We start from the raw sequence: 17143 nt of genomic DNA on the forward strand, positions 1-17143 counted from the left end.
ACGGTCTGCCGGAGCCGACATCCATGTGCAGGTTGAGGATGGGCACAAGTCGATAGAGAAGTGCGCGGTGCCAGAGCGGGCTGGCGGCGCTGGAGTCAGCTGGAAGCACTGTTCCAAGTACATCCCTTGCTCGTCAGAGCAAGGATCTCCACCCTCACAGGAGGGACTCAAAAGTGTGCGCTACGTCATTTCTCACCTAAGGTACTCTAACCTTCGACCCCGGCGAAGGCAAGATTGACGAGCAAGGAACCGCGCCAGCAGGCGCCCTTCGAGTGCTGGATGTGGATGCACTGCTCGGCTATACCCGGCTACGTAAAGAGCGCTCATCAGGGCAAGAACATCCATCACTCGTGATCATGTCGTTCGTTCTCCGCTTGTTCCCACTCACCAGATCGTTGCCAGACTCACCGTCCTTGGAACCCAACTAACTCGGTGGATACTAGCAGCGACCCTGAGGCCTGGTCCTCCTCTCTCATCCGACCGACCTCCACCGCACGCCGGTCATTCAAGAATCAAGCTCGCAACTGCACGTTATACTGAAGCTCTGTCTTTAGTATATACGAATCATGCCGAAGCACGTCGTTGGGATAGCTGTCGCCATGGCTTGCTTGGCAATCGCGGTCAAAGCCTACGTCGAGCGCAAGAAGACACTGCACGACAACGGCAACACTTACGATACCCTCCTCTTGAGGCAAAAGGTCTGTATCCTGTCAAACAGGCCATACTACACGCGATGCATGCTCACGTATTTGCATACGCTAGCTTCCACAGGACATGATGGCGTGGCGTCTCTTCGACGTAGGAGACGGTAGCGACGCCAAACTTTGGGGGGTGTTGCACGATTTTTTCAACAAGCGTGGCTACACCTTTTGGATCTCCATCGAGGATAGTTACATGGAGCTTCCCTCCGACGCTGATGTCACTTCCAGTGGCTTTGGGTATGCACCCCTCACTCGGGGGATGGGGGAAGGCACTCCTCACGAAGACCTCTATCGGTTCTCATACCCAGTACGTCTCACTTCAAGTTCGAATTCGCAGGACGGTCTCTGACACCCTCCCGGGGTAGCATCCCGGCTGTCAAGCTGCTCAGACAACCGACGGACGAAGTGTCGTAATCCGCGTTCTCGCGATCGGTGGAAGCGGCCGCGAGCATATCGACATCTTGAAAGAAGTCGCGCGCGGACCATACAGTCTGGTTACTTATAACCACGCTCTTCCGTTACTAGATCTTCTCGAGTTCGAGGACATTACGTTTGGGGTTTTTCCCAAGGTTGGTGGAGAAGTACGAGAGTTGTATAAGTACTGGGCCAAGAACTCGGTCGGCGACATCCTAGATATACTGAACCAGTGCCTTGAGGTACGTTGCGGCTCCCTCTGGGGGCTTAATATTTTGCTAACACGTATTTAAGGCTCTCGGATGGTTACACAACAGGCGCATCGCACATCGGGTGAGTGCGTCCAAGCTTGTTCTGGCGTTGGGTGGTGACTGACGCTAGATCTGCAGGACGCTTTCAAGGATAACTTCCTGGTGCAGTGGCAACCGGAGACCATGGAGACGCGGTTTTTGCCTGTGACTCGTCCGCGGGTGTACCTGCACGACTTCGAGACCGCGATCCGTTTCTCGCCCCACATGGCCGCGGAGGATTGCGTCTGCGTCGGAGTTCCTATGATAGACCCGTCGCTTGCCGACCGATACCGCCGCCCCGCTCCGCCCGAGGTGCACTCGGGCAAGCCGTATGATCCATACAAACTGGACGTATGGCAGCTGTCCACAAGCTTCGCGGACTTTAAGGTGTGTGCGCTGTTCGCGTTCTTCGTCCTGCGTGGCTGACAATATATATTTGCAGTGCCATATTCCAGAGATTGACGGCCTCATGGAACGCATGAGGGACCCGGACCCTGCGCTGCGTCCAGCAGCGTGGGAGGCGACGTATCGCATATCCGAGTTCCTCCAAGCGACTCCGCCGCAAGCTCTTTATTACCCCCCAGACATCGCGTGCATTGAAACGAAGGACACTGTTCCAGTGGACGTGCCTCTTCCTCCCAGTCCCGCAGATTCACCTCGCGGCCCTCCTGCTCCTAGCTTGGCGGCAGTACCTCCGACTGCCAGTCCTGCAGACGTACCTCGTGCTTCAGAGTAGCGTAACGATCTCGTACATAATATTCCATCTTCTGCTATCTTCGGGCCGCCTGACACTGACTCGAATCATCATATTGTGCGAATCAGTTCCGCGTGTGGTGACATCCTGGGACCGGGGGGGCCGTGAGAGGCTCAGCCAACCCAATTAACCCAGAAGCGCACCGCTCGGGATCTGTAAGGAGCCTCAAGGCCCGCAGTTTGAGCGGCAGTCCGCCATGTGCTACAAACTTTTGTGATATCCTCCTCGGAGCCGCGATCGTCGCGAGGCCCATCAGCGCTGGTATACCAGGCTTCGGCTTCTTGGGCGGCGAACGAGGTATACCGTTTGGTTGGTCCCCGGAACAGCGTGTGCACCTTCATTATACACCAGCCGCTGCGCTCGGCACGATCCCGCAGGCACAAATGGATCTGTTGAACAAAGCGCCGAGATGTGGACGAAGAACGCCTCGCCGTCTGCAGACTTGCAATTCGTGCGGATGCACGCGAACCACGACAGCACAGTCGCTGACTCGGCAGGAACCTCTTCGCGATAGGCTGCCTGTGTCGCTTCTTCGAGGGGATTCCCCCGGACCGCCCGACTCACCTGTGCCCGAAATTCAAACATTCACACCGCGCCCTCAGAACGATGATCCCCGCGCTCGTTTGCACGTCGGATCACCGAGCAGCCCGCGCACGTCCGTCTTCGACAGTTCCGAGTTCGCTTCGCACGCGCCGCAGTCTGAGCACAAATACACTTGATTAGAGAATTGATAATCCATGTAGTGACGTGATTCGTGAGATGCGTGAAATAGATACGGCGATCTAAGGGACTTGGCGGTGGTGGATACAGACAGTGGGCCGCGTTCGATCGGGATCGGGAGGGGGATGTGTGGGGGGCGAGGGGTGAGAAGGATGGGCGTAGGGGGTGGGTGCATGGGGGGGTGTGGGGTGGGGTAGGGGTAGTAACACAGGAATGTGAAGGCGAACGGCGCGGCGATCTCTCACGGCGCAGCCCATAATAAATACGAAATATGCAAGTGCAGATGTCCACAAGGGGAGACACAGGCGAGGCAAACAAGCAAGCAAGCACGCGCTATGACAGCCGGCGGTCGTCGTGGTGCCCGGGCGAGTGCGGCGGCGAGGCCGGGAGGAGCTCGTCGTGCGGGTGCGACGACGACGACTGCGAGCCGTGCTTCTTCCGCCGGAGCGTGCGGCGGATCGAGAACGCCTGGATGAGCGTCGACGGGTTCCGCCGCCGCTTCGTGGGCGCAGCCTGGTGCCGCTCGGACAGGTGGCTCTGGATCCGCTGCATCGCGACGCCGTTTTCTTCCGTCGCGAAGTCGAAGCCGCGGTTGACGGAGCGCATCCCCGTCGCCATGTCCGTGCGGCTTGCGTGGAACAGGCTTGGGCGCTGCGCTCGCTTGAGGCTGCGCGATTTGCGCCCGCCCCCGACGCTGATCCCTGCGAGGCCACCGTGGCGGTCTTGCGTGAAGTCGTGCGAGGGGTCGAGCTTGTGCAACCAGCGGGCGCGGTCTAGGTCGTTCGGCGCGAATGCGAGTTTCCAGGCTTTGGCGATGTAGCGGGGAACAAGGGAGAGGACAGTAACCAAGAGAATGGTGAACCAGAAATTTGGCGACAGGAAGAGGTAGTGGTCGTTTCCATAGATAAAGGTAGTAATCAAGCTGGGGGCGAGAGCCGCATAAACAGCCTGCATATCGCACATCAGCATTTGAGCGGCAGAGGGATGCTATTGCTTGAGAACTTACCGTGAATGCCCAAACGAGGACGATACCGAGGGCAACCGCGAAGAAGATCCAGCCAGTCCACACGTGCGTGTTCAACCCGTTGAAAAGATTGGCAGCCATCACAGCTGATATAGCGATGCTCTGCGGTGTGCGTTAATATCGCGCGTACATACGAATGAGAAGGGAAACATACGGTGGAGAACTCGTACTGGGCTACGTCGAACCCGTCTGAACGAGCCGAAGTCGACATGTAGGAGTAGAGGATCAGGAAAAAGATCACGGCAGACTGGAACACCGATGTTAACCAACATAACAGATCATCTAGTGTGGTGTGGCATACCTGAGCAACCGCCTCAAGTACGTAGATGAGGAACAGCTTCGTGCCGAAGTACTCGTGGTTCATGCTGTGCTTGTACAACTCCGGCATGGCCATGAGGACGTGGTCGTCTACATTCTCACCGTCAGCGCTTCATCACCACGCGTGGACCAATGATACTCACCAACTATCCGGTCGAACAAACCGATGCCGATGACCGGTGCGATGGTCCAGAAGGTGTTCCAGAACAGCAGGTATGTGTAGTCGAACACGCTGGTGGCAGAACTCAATCAGCACGCGCCCCAACTGCGGCGGCGAAGGCGGATGGCAGCACTCACTATTGACTGCTCCACGCGCAGTATATCTGGAACCACCACAGTACGCCGATGCAAACCATGTTCTTGTAGAAGAAGTTCACGATCCTGGACAGGTCGTTAGCATCTAGACGCCGCTGCTGGCGAGGAAGATGAACTTACATGTTGCCGTTCCGCGCATATGACCAGTGCCCGTGTACGAGCAAAAGCCGCTTCAGGAACCGGAACTATAAAACAGATATCAGCTTGCGGCACTTTCATGTGAAGTGCGGCGCACGTACCTGGGCAATTGCGTAGTCCGACGAGTTGACAGCCTGAAGACCCTCTTCACCAGAGATGCCGACACCGACGTCCGCCGCCTGGATCATGCTGACGTCGTTGGCGCCGTCACCAATGGCGAGCGTCATCGCACCGACGCCGTCCTTGACGAGCGTCACGACGAGCGCCTTCTGCAGCGGAGAGACACGGCAGCAGATCACGCCCTCACACTGCATCGCGAGCTTCAGCAGCAGGTGCTTGTGCTTCTCGTCCGACAACGCCTATAAACAACGTCAATATCTCTCACACAGATATTTTAGATTCTGCTGTTACGCACGTATGTGAGAGCAGCGCCGTCGATCACGAGCACGAAGCCGCCTGGCCGGTCGCCGTTATTGTGCCCAACGAGCGAGGAGGCACCGGTGTTAACGCGGTGAAGCGGATATCCGCGAGTGGACTGGGATGGTGGCAGGGTGTTCTCGTCCAGACCCACTGCGTCATCCTGGAGGATTCCACTCTCAGGGAAGAACTGTTCGACGGCGTTCAGCATCTGGACATAGACAGGTGTCGAGCCTTCGCCGCCTCCACGGATGATGACAATATTGTCTTCCCGTCCAATGAGGTTCGTGCTGTGGCCAATCGCTGCACGAAAATAGCGTCAGAATCCGAGTATACGTGTGCCGCAGGCAAACGTGCGAGTACGCACCGATAGCGGTCTCGAGCTTGTCGCCGGTCAAAACCCAAATCTTAATGCCGGCTTCCTTCAGGTCCGCAATGGTCTCGGGCACGCCGTCTTGAAGGCGGTCCTCGATCGCGGTGGCGCCAAGAAGCGAGAGGTCGTGTTCGATCTCATCCGAAACAGCCTCGATCTTCTCCTCGCGGTCCTCGAGGGAGACGGTGGCTTCGTGATAGCGCTTCGCCCAAGCCTCGTACTGTGCCTCCGGAACGGCCTTGTACGCCAGGGTAAGCGTCCTGAGGCCTTCGCTCGCAAACTCCATGAGGTGGTCCTCGGTCTCCCGCATAAACGCCTCTTGCCCAGGACGCAGACGCTCCATGATGACGTTGTCCGCGCCCTTGCTGAGGAGATACAGCTGCCCGTCATGTTCGTCGTGGTCGCCGAGCTTGCGGATGATCACGCTCATGCGCTTGCGCGCGCTCGTGAAGTCGAGGATGTTCAGCAGCTCGTACCGCTCGTACTTGTCGTCGTGCGCGAAAGGCGTCTGCAGTGTCAGAACCTCACGGTCGCGTCCACGGAACACGAAGCCGACGTCCGCCGCCGCTTGCACCAGCGCGGCCTCGTCCGGGCTCTGCGCCTTGTACTGGATCGCTCCCGAGTGTGGGTCGACGGAGACGAGCGCAGTGTGGCAGAGCGCGAGGACAGTCCAGAACCCGTTCAGCATGCGTCCGTGCTGGTCCTCGGGAGAGCCGGAGACAGCCTGTCGCGCGGCCGCGATGTCAGCATCGAGACCGCTGTCGGCGAAGTGCGCCAGCACGTGCTCTGCCTTCTTCACAGTTGACGCAGTGAGAGGGTTAGCCACCTCCGTCGAAGACGACGCGGACGACCTCTTAGCGCTAGCCGGCGCAATAGCGTTCACGTCGACCTTGGAATCCGCCGAGTTCTCTTCATCGGCTTCGACGATAGCACCTACCCGGGTGATATCGCTGTGAACTTCGTCGCCCTTGTACACGCGCCCCGCAATGGTGCACTGACGGAATACCATGGCGTTCTGCGTGAGCGTCCCGGTCTTGTCCGAGAAGACATATTCGATCTGTCCCAGGTCGTCGGAGAGATTCCAGCTGCGTGCAAGTGTTGCCTGACCGGTCTTCTCGTAGACAATCTCCTTGTCGAAGTAGATGAACAGCGCCTGACACGTGCGGACGCCTTCGATGGAGATGTAGAGTGAGATGGGAATGATGTTCTGGAAGGTGATGAGGGCGTATATGAACGTGATCAGTCCATTAATCTTCGGGTTGTCATCACTTTGGGTGTCGCCGTATAGCCATGGCGCGCCCAGAGGGTAGTAGTGCTGCTCAAGTAGAGAGTCCGCGACACCACATGCCACACCCATGGCCGCCAACAGCAGCAGGTTGATGAAGCTGTCAAACAATCAGCCGCGCGCTGCCCCGAGGCAGGGAAATGACGTACACCTGAGGGTTCATCTGTCGTTCGACGCGGCTGCGTTTACTCGGTGTAGCGCCAGAGTTCATCACGATCTTCGTGTCCTCGCCCGTGTATAGGACGACCCCGATAACCCACCCCGTATTGCGCAGGACGGTGCCCCGCAGTAGGACCATATTCGAATCTACCGCGGTCTTCTGGCCATCAGAGGTGATGACCGCAGCATTGAGCTTGTACAGGTTCGTGTCGGGGCGGTCGCAGTCGATGCGGAATGCGTTTTGCTTGGCTGCGCAGGCCCGCGCCGTGTTCAGATGGGTCAGCGCCGCACAAGCGCTGCGGCTCTTGAGATTCGTCTCGCCATCGAGGTTCTTCGTCTCCACATACGCGACGTTCTCCTCCTCGGAGGTTGCGCAGATTAGGATATCCGCGGGGAGAGGCTCGTCGTCCATGATCTTGACCATGTCGCCGACTCGCAAGTCCTCCCAGATGGTCATCTTCCAGTGAGGCTTCTTGGACGCACCACGGTGGTGGAACAGCCCGCCGACTTCTTCGACCGGTTCGCCGTCGTCGTGCTCTATACCGAACTCCTCGGTGGCAGCCGTGGGGAGCTGTCTCAGGGGCGCGCCCTCCGTGTGAATGCCTTCCGGCGGCGCGCCGTGCTGCAAGTTCTCGACGTCTCCAGCGGTGGGCTTCCCCTTCCCGGAACGCTTGAACTTGGGCACCATGGCCCGAACGAACGTTTTGGACTTGCCAGCCATAGGGTTCTCGTTGTTGAAGTCTCCGCCGCGTAGAATACGCACCTGCGAGTAGTTCACGGCACGATCGGACTGGTGACGCTTGATGTCCTCGTAGCCATCCTTGAGCGCAGTAATCGTGAGGACGATGATGAGAGGGAGGATGACAAGACCAGGCGATACGGTGGAGAAGATGCTGAAGAACTGCAGGATAGCGATGGCAAGGAAGAATACGTTCGCGACTCGGCGAAACTGCTCAAGAAGGTTGCGGGGTAGGAACGTGATGACTGTGTACTTGGACGTGATGACCTGGTTAGAGGAAAAGACATGGTCCTTCTTGATGCGGTGCTTGTGGTCGTAAAAGTCGGCGGGAAGAGGCTCGTTGACGAAGACGGTGCGAGGGGGCCCGGACTCCTTGCGCTTGGCGAAAAGGGACTCTACGTTGAAGTCAACGAGCTTGTTGTACCACACCGAGAGTTTGGACGGCATTGCCGTAGTGGTGGGCGGGTGAGGGCGGCCTGCTCTTGCCGACGCGCACAGAGCAAGCGAGGGGATGAGGGAGGAGGAAGAGGAGGGGAGACACGGCGGCCCCGGCGGCTGCGAAAGGTACTTCGCGGGCTGACAGGCGCTATAAGCCGCGGTGTGTCATCATCGCCCGCCGTCCGATTCCTACCGGCCGCACCCCGCCCGCTCACAAATACCGGCCTATCCGTCGGACAGCAGAGCTGCGATCCTGACTCCCCATCAACTCTCTACCACCATGTGCATGCCGACCGACGACGACGCCCTGTCCCTCAACCAGCCAAAGCCCGCGTCCAGCGTCATCGGCCGACCCGATTACGTACCGCAAGCGCCTGCGCTTCCTCCGCGTGGCTGCATTCCGAGTTGCCGCCGGTTTCAGGTCGCATTGCGCGTCGTCGGCGAAGATGCAGAATGCTAACGGCGACACAGTGCGGGGGAAGAGCGATCTACCGTCGACGTGTCGGTCGTGGTCGTGGTCGTCGAGGGACAAGTTGCGCAGAGCTCGGCTGGCAGCACCCCGGGGGTATAAAGGACTGTCTACGGCGTTACGCCAACCTAACCGAAGTGGTGCCTTGAATATTCAAACCCAACCGTGATCTGCATCGCTCTCCGACGCGTTCTAGCGGCTCTCGACGACGAGCAGGCTTCAACGTTCGACGACACCCGCCCCCCGCCAGCCACAGGGCGGCGGTACTTCGGCCAGCCACTGCGGCGCGAGATTGCGGTAGCAGTTGATCGGCCGTGAGTATAAGCTCAAGAACGCTTCTCGCTTGAACGTCTTCACACTAGCTCGCATTTTGCGAAGACGAGAAGCAAGCTGATCCATAGCCTGAGGTGCGCACACGTTAATCGTCAAACTCTTATGTTCCCATTGAGCGCTGCCGTACCGTAGCATCGTTGCTCCGAAGATGTTTCGCCCGATATTCGATCGCACGATATCCCGGGCCTCGCGGAGAAAGGCCATAGCCACAGATCATCCGCGCGCTTCGGGCACGGAGGAAATGCACGATGTCATTGCGGTGAAAGTTACCGCAACAGCATCCGTGTCGGGGACACGTTATTCATATGTCTTTGCTGGGAAGCAGGTAGGTCACGCCGAATAACTATGAAACTTGCAAGCGAGGTAGCTTCAGATCAGACAGGTCAGTCTTAGTACGCTCTGTTCGTTGGACTGTTTTATTCTAAGTGAACGCAAACCTACCCTAGCCGCGTTACATAGGTCCTAGACAAAATTGGAGTCTACAAGAGCCCTATGTCTTATACCACACGGATTGAACAGGGTTTTCCCGACGTCTTATACACACCCACCGAGACTAGCAGCGGATCGGGAACGTTTCGCCCTAGGAGTCGAGCAAAATTGCGATTATCCTTGCACAGTTCCGGGCCAAAACAAGTCTCTCGGGACTTATGCATGTGCTTTACGCTTGCGAGGAGCACTGTCCTCAGGGTCTCGAATTCAACCCGCGCCAATTTTGACATTTCGTAACCCATAGTATAAGCCATTTTTCGCATCGTTTGAGGTCCTATGCAAACAGCACGAGCATGTTTTGGTGCGAGTAATGGAGTGAGCCACCGCCACACAGATATGAGAACTTAAGATCGGGCGAGATCTACGGAGAACGTCCGGCTGGATGTGGAAGGTTATGTCAGCAGACAATGTGCCTGGCGTCTGCGGGCGGTTGGGCGGGGAGAGGACATCGCCGGGCGCGACGGTATCATTGCATTTTCTCCTTGGTCGACGACCTCGTCCTGCAGCTCGAGCTCACCTCTCTGCTTCGTCTCAACTGCTTGTCCTTGCGACACAAGAACTGTCGGCACCAAACCTTGTCACTCCTTATCATCACGGTCTTTGGTCCGGCCAATCACTCGAAACACCCCCTCGAGCGCGCTCCCCCCGCACCCGGCTTCGCTCGCACCGCCCTCCGGCATATAACCTGACAGATGTCGGAGACTTCCACCCTGCTCGCGCTGCCGCGCCCGCACGTCGTCGCTTCCTCATCAGACGACTCGTTCACTGCGCTCATGAACGCCGTACTCGACTCTGCGCGCTCCTCGGGCTCGCTCGAGTCCACTGGCAGCCATAACACCGATGGCACCACCCCTTCCACCGCCAGCGACAGCACGACGACCAGTGTGCCATCGCTGGATGCGAGCGGTCACACCGCCAGCTCTAGCTCTCGCTCGAGCACCACCGACGCCAGCGCGAGCGAGAGCGTCGCGTCGAGCACCACACCCAGTCCATGTCCGAGTATCCTCCGCTCGTCCTCGAACCTCACCCTTCCATCACGCACGAGCTCCCCAAGCATCTCCTTCGCACCCCTACCATCGATCGCACCCCGCAAGCGCAACTCACCCCATCCTCTCGGAGTAGCCGCCCGCTCACGTCTCCTCCGGCATCGTCGTATGTTGCGCGAGCACGGTTTGAACCCCGACGAGGTGCCATACCCATACGGCCCAGGCAGCGGCGTCATGGGCGGGCCGGGCGACACCACAACCGGTCTAGGGTGGGGCGAGGAGATCCGGGAGGCGGAGGCGGGTGTGGACGCACATGAGGATGCCAAGGCGGCCAGGGCACAGACACGCACGCGAGCGATGAGCGACCCCTCGGAGGCGGATGCCCTAGTATCGCTGGGGCGGATGGTGAAGGGCGCGGGGAAGACGCTCTGGCGGAGCATCTCCATGAAGGATGTACGGGCGAAGGACGCAGCGAAAACCGACGCGGAGCAACCACCTCCACTACCCGGGGCGCAACCTTCAGCAGAAGAACCACAGGAGCAGCCGCCGGTCAAGACGGCAGTGCACCTCTTCGATGATAACACGCCCCCACCTGCTGTCGAAGGCGGCGTGTGGGAGGAGGTAGTCGAGGAGGAAGGCTGGAAGAAGCTGCTCAGTAACCCGCCATCATCCCCGGAGTCGGCGTCAGCACGGAGCGACACGACCCCCCGCGCGTCCATCGAGCGCAAGAAGAGCTCGGCCGCCGAGAGCAGAAAGAGCTCGGCCGCTGAGAGCAGGAAGAGCTCGTCTATCGAGAGCAAGAAGAGCCCGCCCCTCGAGCGCAAAAGGAGCTCGCCCTCGAAGAAGCCCCCGAAGCGTCACAGCACACTTGATATCATGGGTACCCGTATCCGATAGCATTCCGCCTTCACCTCTCCACCATCCACACTCTCGACATCTGCGGTCGCTGCGAGTAGCGATATCCCCGACGTCTCCTCTCATCTCGCCCCCTCATCCCCTCTTCGATTCGATGATGCCCTCCGCGAAATATACCGTCTAGGGCGCCATACACCACACCCCGTAACGCACACGCCCTGCCCCATACTCTAGCACAACATGACCTTCACGGCCTCACGCTTCACGAAGGATTAGGATACACAGGCTAATATCCATGGTACCGAGCGCGGCGGGTGCCGTGCTCCGAGAGTTACTGCAGGGGCTAATAGAGGCAAGGAGATCGGCTGCGGTCTTGCTAGCATAACACAGTGTAATTTCGAGACAATACCCTTCGTTCGCACGTCCACTCGCTATCAGACACTGTTTCGTTTCCGCTCCGCAGGAGCTGCGGGTTCACAGAAGATCAAGAAGATCGGCGGGGTGCCCCGATGTCATTAAAGGTGAGTACTCGAGTAACCGTAATGTTCGTACAACCGCCGCAGACTTAGCAAGCACCCGCAGCGTTGCTTAGTATGACGCTCCAGCACCACTCAGAATTTGCTTGCAGGGACACTCCCCAAGTCCAACAATCGCCGCCATTCGTACTCTGGAGGCAGCGTTAGAATTCACGGTTCGTGTGCACCTACACAAGCGACGCACCAATCAACTTCTGCCTCAGCGGCGCCCTGTGCGGAGATAGCAGTCAGCCAGGGAACATACGCCAGGACGAGCACAACCACTCACGCTTCGTCCTCAGGAAACTCCTCCAAGATTTCGCGGAGCTCGTGGACATGAGATGGTTGCATGCCATCACGGTTGACCTCGCGCAGCAAGCGGTCGAGGCGTTGTCGGGCGAGCCTAGTGCGCAGTTGTCAGATCGCTACTACCGCATCGAGCGTGCCCCGACGAGACGTACGGTCCGTTCTTGTACTTCTCCATGCGCTCCTCCGCTGCCTCGTAGCGGCGCACAGCATCCTTGAGCTGCTTTTTCTCCTTAATGAGGATGGAGACCACGGCAAGCTGGGAACACGGTCAGTCGTTCACACCCGCCCCGGTGCGTGGTAAAACATGCGATGCACCCGTGTACTCACGTTGTCGCGCGTCCAGGTCCACGTCCAGGGGTCCTCTTCCTGGCCTGCAGGCGTCGGCGTTTGTTGAGCTGAGGGTCCGGCGTCCGCAGTCGACATGCAGGCGAGTTTTCTATAGCACGGCGGGGTTCAGCGCGCGGCTCAAGGCGGTTGCAGCCCGACAGCAGCTCGTGAGGGGCTCATAAAGCCCGCTGTAGCTGCGCCGTGTGGGAAAGGAAGAGCTGTGCTCGCGTCCCGACTCGAGATCTGCGTGCGGGCCGATCACCATCGGTTTGGCGCAGGCGCCCGTGCAGAGGACCCAGGCCAATACACCAAGAGCTCATATGCCGGAATCCCCGAAAATGGGCCCGAAGGGCCCGGAACTCACATGAAATTTAGGTCGATTTCCCCGAAAATGAGGCCGTCAGCGGCCGGAGTTACATCCCTCCCAGCCCCGAAAACAAGCCCTTGCCGGGACAGTCATATGCTGGAACCCCGAAAGTAAGCCTCGGTCGGCTGACCGGACGGCCGGGGCTTTCCCCTGGAGACGAAACATAGCTGAAAAGCGAAGGAATCAGCCCACCGCGCTCTCTTTTCAATGTTTTCTCCTCCAACTCAGTAGGGGCCCGTCGGGCCGGAAAATCCGTTGGGCGCTAAACGGGCGCCTAAACCTATGTTACATGCATTTTACCCCCGAATCCGGCGTAGCCGGTCGCAACTTACGTGAAAATCCCCGAAAAAGAGCGGATTTTCGACCCCCGAAAACGGCCCAAATGGGCCTCCAAACGGATGTGAGCTCTTAGTGTATTGGCCTAGGTCCTCCGTGCAGCGGTGTATCTTCGCCATCACGAGTACGATCTGGCGGGGCTCCGCAACGTTGCTACTCATTCATGGCTCGGCAGTGGAACGCTGCGCCGCTGCGGTAACACCAACGTAAACCACCATCAGGTATACGAGACTCGCATTGCCGGAACGAGCCTATCGAGCGGACTTCTATGTAAGTCGCGTACAGTCGATCTGGACATGTATGAGACGACAGTTTCTTTTTCCAGGAAATATCTCTGCGAACCTGCGTACACAGTGCTTGCGACTCTCCAGAACTGCGCTCCATATACTCAGGGGGTTAGTACTTTGCGACGTTCGCACTTCCGTGGCGGCGGCGGATCGGCGCACCACAAAGTCTATCTCCCAGTGAGCATCTTTCCTGTGTAGATCTTGGCATTTTGATCAACACCCTGCATATATCCAGTGCCGCCGTTGGAGTCCCAAATGAGCTATAGCCCTCAAGGTGGCCGTGTCGTTTTTCGGTGGCCGCGCCACTCGAGAAGTGTCTCACATCCCGTTCTATCATCGGCGAATCCTGATTCCTGTCCCTCGGGCGGAGTATACGCTATCCGCACCGCCCGAGATGATGTCAGGTGAGGTATGCGACCGACCCATGTCGGAAGCCAAGTTGGCGATGTTGGCGATTGGGTAAGAACGCCGACGGTTGAAGACATTGAAGTAAAGTGCGTTCTCCTTCTCTATGCCGGTACGTCATCTCATAGCCGTCGTTAGTGACCCGAGATCGATAGGGTGCTCTATGAGCCGCGGTCGCCAGAGGCGAGATTCGTCGCGCTGCAGCATCTCTCGAGGGCGGTCAATAAAGTCGCTCCGTAGGTGTCGGTGCTTTTGCCCGGGATATCGGACTGTCTGGCATGCTATGAAACAACTCCTTGACCTCCTCGTCACAGGTGGACCCTATGTCGTCGTGCACAGTGCACCCTAGAATGCAGCATCTACCCGGATCGGAGTCGTATATCTCCAACGAAGTTTCAGGGTCGGGATGCTCGGTGTCGTGGACACGCGGCGCCGGACGACCGTAAGAACGATGAGACTCCGGGAGTAACGAGGTCCAGTGGTGCGCAACATTGCTGACGGCGTCCGCATGCTTCTAGGCTATTTGAGCGCACTCTTGCTGATGCGATTCAATAGCCTCTCAGTCAGCGCGTTGAATATGTGGACGTGCGTAGGCATGAGAATCCGCAAGCCTGGATTCTCCTGAAGTTGCCAGTGGGTACCGTTACTCAGCCATTCGGACCCTCCGAGCTGACTCTGAGTTCAACGTAATAGTGCTTTTATCCCCTTGCCGCAAAACAGCTGGATAGTAGCGGCGGCTCATACGGGTTCCAGTTGACCCACTGCCTCATAACGTCAGTACACTCTCCCAGGGACTGGCAAGGTACTGTATAGTGATAGCGGGGGGTGGGCCATGACTCTTCCAGAGTAAAAAGTGTTGGCGCTGACCTAGGTGGCTGTGTTATGGTTCGCGCTCATCCGAACGAATTGCAAGTCCGCAGATGGCGAAGTCTTCCTTTCACTCCCCATGTCCTTGGAAACCATTTAGGCACACGGCCCTTGATTCTATACATCCGCAGCGCGCGGTAACTGGAATCCACCTGTTCAATCTCGACGGAGACTCTCGCCACAGTCTGAACTTTAACCCTCTTTTTGAGCCTCCGAGTTCCCCCAGCACAAGTCACTTCGATGGATAGTGGACCTGTCGAAGAATCGGCAAGCCCACTGATGAACAGGTCGCCGCTCAACCCCGTTGCATCTCTCAGATGCGTTGGTATCACGACAAAGGAGATGCCGGTAGACGGGGTGGCGCATGGTGATTCTAGTCTGCTCCGCCAACAGGTACGTGAAGCACTCTTAGTGGTCTATAAGGCCTTCATTGCGGTTTTTGAGGCAGCTCCCTCAAACCCTTGTATCATGGCGCATACCCCCAGTTGATGAAGGAGAGAACCACGAGACTGCCCGAGAAGCCGTCTGGAAACCGCTGTATCCCTTCTTCAAGCAACGGGGATATACGTTCTGGAAATACTACGCCGGGAGCATGCTCTACCCCGACGTCGAGGAAAGCGCAGATGACTTGCCCCCATCTCCGTACGGGTTCGCATATGCTACACGACACGGCGGTCTCAATCCCGACTTCGGCTCGCTCGATCAATTGACCGAGTTCATGTACATGGTGAGTCTCCCGAGCAAAGCGTACCCACGTCTGGGTCACTGAAGCATACGTAGAACCCGCTATGCCGAGCGGCGCGTACCGCCGACGGCCGGGACGTGGTCGTTCGTGTGCTTGCCATAGGAGAGCATGGTCAAGATCACGTTGATATCCTTCGCCTAGTATCGCAGGGACCGCACGCATTCTACGAAGACAACCACGCGATCCCGCTGGTCGACTTTTTCAGCTTTGAAGACGTCACGTTCGGCGTCTAGCTTCGATGCGCTGGAGTACCTCTCCCGCGCGATTGCTGAAGTGCCTCCGAAAGCGCTCCTGATTCCACCGAAAACAGATGCCCTGTCGTCGTAATTTTACTTTCAAACTGACGTTCAAATTCTTTCCTGACAGGAATGAGTAAGTCGAAAGCATCGTGCTCAACTGCCGGAACTTATCACTATAGCCGGTGCCTCATACGACGACGTGCTGGCTGTATGCCTTCCACTGAATCAGAACTCTCCAACCCTTGTTTCGTTTCACGAAATAATCTATTCACTGGCGAAGATCACATGGGATGGCCAAGTAACACCCGCAGCAAACGCCTCAACAGGCGTCTCCGAGCCCATGATTCCTCCTGGGCGTGTTCTGGTGCAGTCAGCTGGGGCTGCGACCTTTCGGTTAAACGGCGTTACTCACCTTCTACTACGTGGTGTGATCTTTTGTTTTTCGGCGTAGGATGCCTATGCACAGTATGATGCCCGGACACGGGGGCACGCTGTTGGGGTGCATGACTCGAATTTGTAGCCCCCTCCGAGTCTCTGACAGGCTGGAGGACACGTCAGCACCTTACACCAATGGCATAGGAACATAGAGACACTGCTCACGGGTTCGAAAGTCTTGTCACCGCCGTCGTTGCTGGACCGACCGCCAGAAGCGATGTCAATCGACCTCGATAGTATAGGCTTTGAGTCAGCCCGAGGTATGTGTCTCGGTTTTTGAGGAGAACAGCTAGGCCCGGAGATTGCGCCCATTGATGGTCAGTTACGGTCGAGTCGAGTGCGATGTAGGACTGATGCACTCACTCCTCCTCTTAAGAGCTTCAAGCTCGCACCGACTCAGCCTTCGCGTGCTAGTACGGGTTGGTAGGAGGATCGAGAGTGCTGCTTTGTCCGGATATCCTTGTGACGAGGACGTGCTAGTCGGTGTGTTATACCTGTGCTCAGCGAGGACAGCTTCGGAAGAGACCGGCCGCATGGGCATATGAAAGAACTTGCTGGTGGCGCTTGTCGCAGTCACATCAGCGTTCGCATTGATGTCGTAGACGGCGTGTGAATGGAAGCGGCAGATGTCCGGCCCTCCCGTAAGCTGAAGGTCGAGGACAGGGATATCTGGATACCTGCTGGAAGGCCTCACCTAGGAGTTGCCGCGTGCATCGTGGTCTATGCGTGGGATATATACTGTCATGCCTCTGCCTCGAGGCAAAACGGTCGTCGTCATCCCATGCGAGCAGTCTGCACCCAATTAAGGACGATGCGAGATTCCCCGGTGGCGTAAATCGTCGAAAGCGAGGCATACGTGCATGCATGCATGCATGGTGTTGATGAGTGCTTTATGAATGGAAGTGATACCCGTGGATTCGTGATCGTACCAGTACTGGTGAGGGACTAGAACACTCAGTGACGTGTCAGCGACTACTACGTACGGCATCGGGCTATAAATGCTTTCCAGCGGCAGCGTTTTGATTAGCTACGCAGCCTAGCCTGAACTTTATGGATTAGCAACATCTATGTGTGAGACCCGCTCGAAAGCGTAC

At 57.7% G+C, this 17143-nt stretch overlaps 6 protein-coding genes across 6 annotated transcripts; 4 read left to right on the plus strand and 2 right to left on the minus strand.

Annotated features, from left to right (window-relative positions):
• Positions 1-599: 599 nt before the first annotated feature.
• On the plus strand, positions 600-2141 carry TRAVEDRAFT_75567 (uncharacterized protein; the record flags this gene model as incomplete). Its single annotated transcript, XM_008047146.1, has 6 exons — positions 600-698; positions 763-1008; positions 1067-1357; positions 1410-1448; positions 1505-1792; positions 1848-2141. 6 exons carry the CDS (start codon positions 600-602, stop codon positions 2139-2141), a joined length of 1257 nt encoding a protein of 418 aa, XP_008045337.1.
• An 860-nt stretch (positions 2142-3001) lies between these two features.
• Positions 3002-8099, minus strand: TRAVEDRAFT_67596 (phospholipid-translocating P-type ATPase). Its single transcript, XM_008047147.1, has 11 exons — positions 6899-8099; positions 5459-6849; positions 5090-5394; positions 4776-5033; positions 4657-4721; positions 4519-4602; positions 4365-4453; positions 4205-4311; positions 4058-4150; positions 3886-4005; positions 3002-3827 (listed from the first exon to the last, which is right to left on the minus strand). Exons 1-11 carry the CDS (start codon positions 8092-8094, stop codon positions 3213-3215), a joined length of 4323 nt encoding a protein of 1440 aa, XP_008045338.1. The 5' UTR covers positions 8095-8099; the 3' UTR covers positions 3002-3212.
• Positions 8100-8943: 844 nt separating this feature from the next.
• On the plus strand, positions 8944-9269 carry TRAVEDRAFT_61487 (uncharacterized protein). Its single transcript, XM_008047148.1, has 2 exons — positions 8944-8961; positions 9020-9269. Exon 2 carries the CDS (start codon positions 9036-9038, stop codon positions 9228-9230), a length of 195 nt encoding a protein of 64 aa, XP_008045339.1. The 5' UTR covers positions 8944-8961; positions 9020-9035; the 3' UTR covers positions 9231-9269.
• A 596-nt stretch (positions 9270-9865) lies between these two features.
• TRAVEDRAFT_75569 (uncharacterized protein) lies at positions 9866-11639 on the plus strand. Its single transcript, XM_008047149.1, has one exon. The coding sequence runs from the start codon at positions 10069-10071 to the stop codon at positions 11257-11259; it is 1191 nt and encodes a 396-aa protein (XP_008045340.1). The 5' UTR covers positions 9866-10068; the 3' UTR covers positions 11260-11639.
• A 115-nt stretch (positions 11640-11754) lies between these two features.
• Positions 11755-12504, minus strand: TRAVEDRAFT_67598 (uncharacterized protein). Its single transcript, XM_008047150.1, has 5 exons — positions 12369-12504; positions 12194-12297; positions 12022-12135; positions 11938-11963; positions 11755-11884 (listed from the first exon to the last, which is right to left on the minus strand). The coding sequence occupies exons 1-5, from the start codon at positions 12462-12464 to the stop codon at positions 11829-11831; spliced, it is 396 nt and encodes a 131-aa protein (XP_008045341.1). The 5' UTR covers positions 12465-12504; the 3' UTR covers positions 11755-11828.
• Positions 12505-14870: 2366 nt separating this feature from the next.
• On the plus strand, positions 14871-15608 carry TRAVEDRAFT_54218 (uncharacterized protein; the record flags this gene model as incomplete). Its single annotated transcript, XM_008047151.1, has 4 exons — positions 14871-15023; positions 15079-15357; positions 15411-15458; positions 15525-15608. 4 exons carry the CDS (start codon positions 14871-14873, stop codon positions 15606-15608), a joined length of 564 nt encoding a protein of 187 aa, XP_008045342.1.
• Between the last annotated feature and the right edge of the window lie 1535 nt (positions 15609-17143).

Source organism: Trametes versicolor (assembly GCF_000271585.1).
Source record: "Trametes versicolor FP-101664 SS1 unplaced genomic scaffold TRAVEscaffold_16, whole genome shotgun sequence".
Taxonomy (NCBI): Eukaryota; Fungi; Basidiomycota; class Agaricomycetes; order Polyporales; family Polyporaceae; genus Trametes; species Trametes versicolor.

Coding starts and splice junctions, on each gene's coding strand:
- TRAVEDRAFT_75569 (XM_008047149.1), top strand. CDS start 10,069: ATGTCGGAGACTTCCACCCTGCTCGCGCTGCCGCGCCCGCACGTCGTC.
- TRAVEDRAFT_67598 (XM_008047150.1), bottom strand. CDS start 12,464: ATGTCGACTGCGGACGCCGGACCCTCAGCTCAACAAACGCCGACGCCT. Junction 12,136..12,193: donor GAGAAGTACAAGAACGGACC/GTACGTCTCGTC, acceptor ACTGCGCACTAG/GCTCGCCCGACAACGCCTCG. Junction 11,885..11,937: donor GCTGAGGCAGAAGTTGATTG/GTGCGTCGCTTG, acceptor CGCTGCCTCCAG/AGTACGAATGGCGGCGATTG.
- TRAVEDRAFT_67596 (XM_008047147.1), bottom strand. CDS start 8,094: ATGCCGTCCAAACTCTCGGTGTGGTACAACAAGCTCGTTGACTTCAAC. Junction 6,850..6,898: donor CGACAGATGAACCCTCAGGT/GTACGTCATTTC, acceptor ATTGTTTGACAG/CTTCATCAACCTGCTGCTGT. Junction 4,312..4,364: donor TTTGTTCGACCGGATAGTTG/GTGAGTATCATT, acceptor GTGAGAATGTAG/ACGACCACGTCCTCATGGCC.
- TRAVEDRAFT_61487 (XM_008047148.1), top strand. CDS start 9,036: ATGTTTCGCCCGATATTCGATCGCACGATATCCCGGGCCTCGCGGAGA.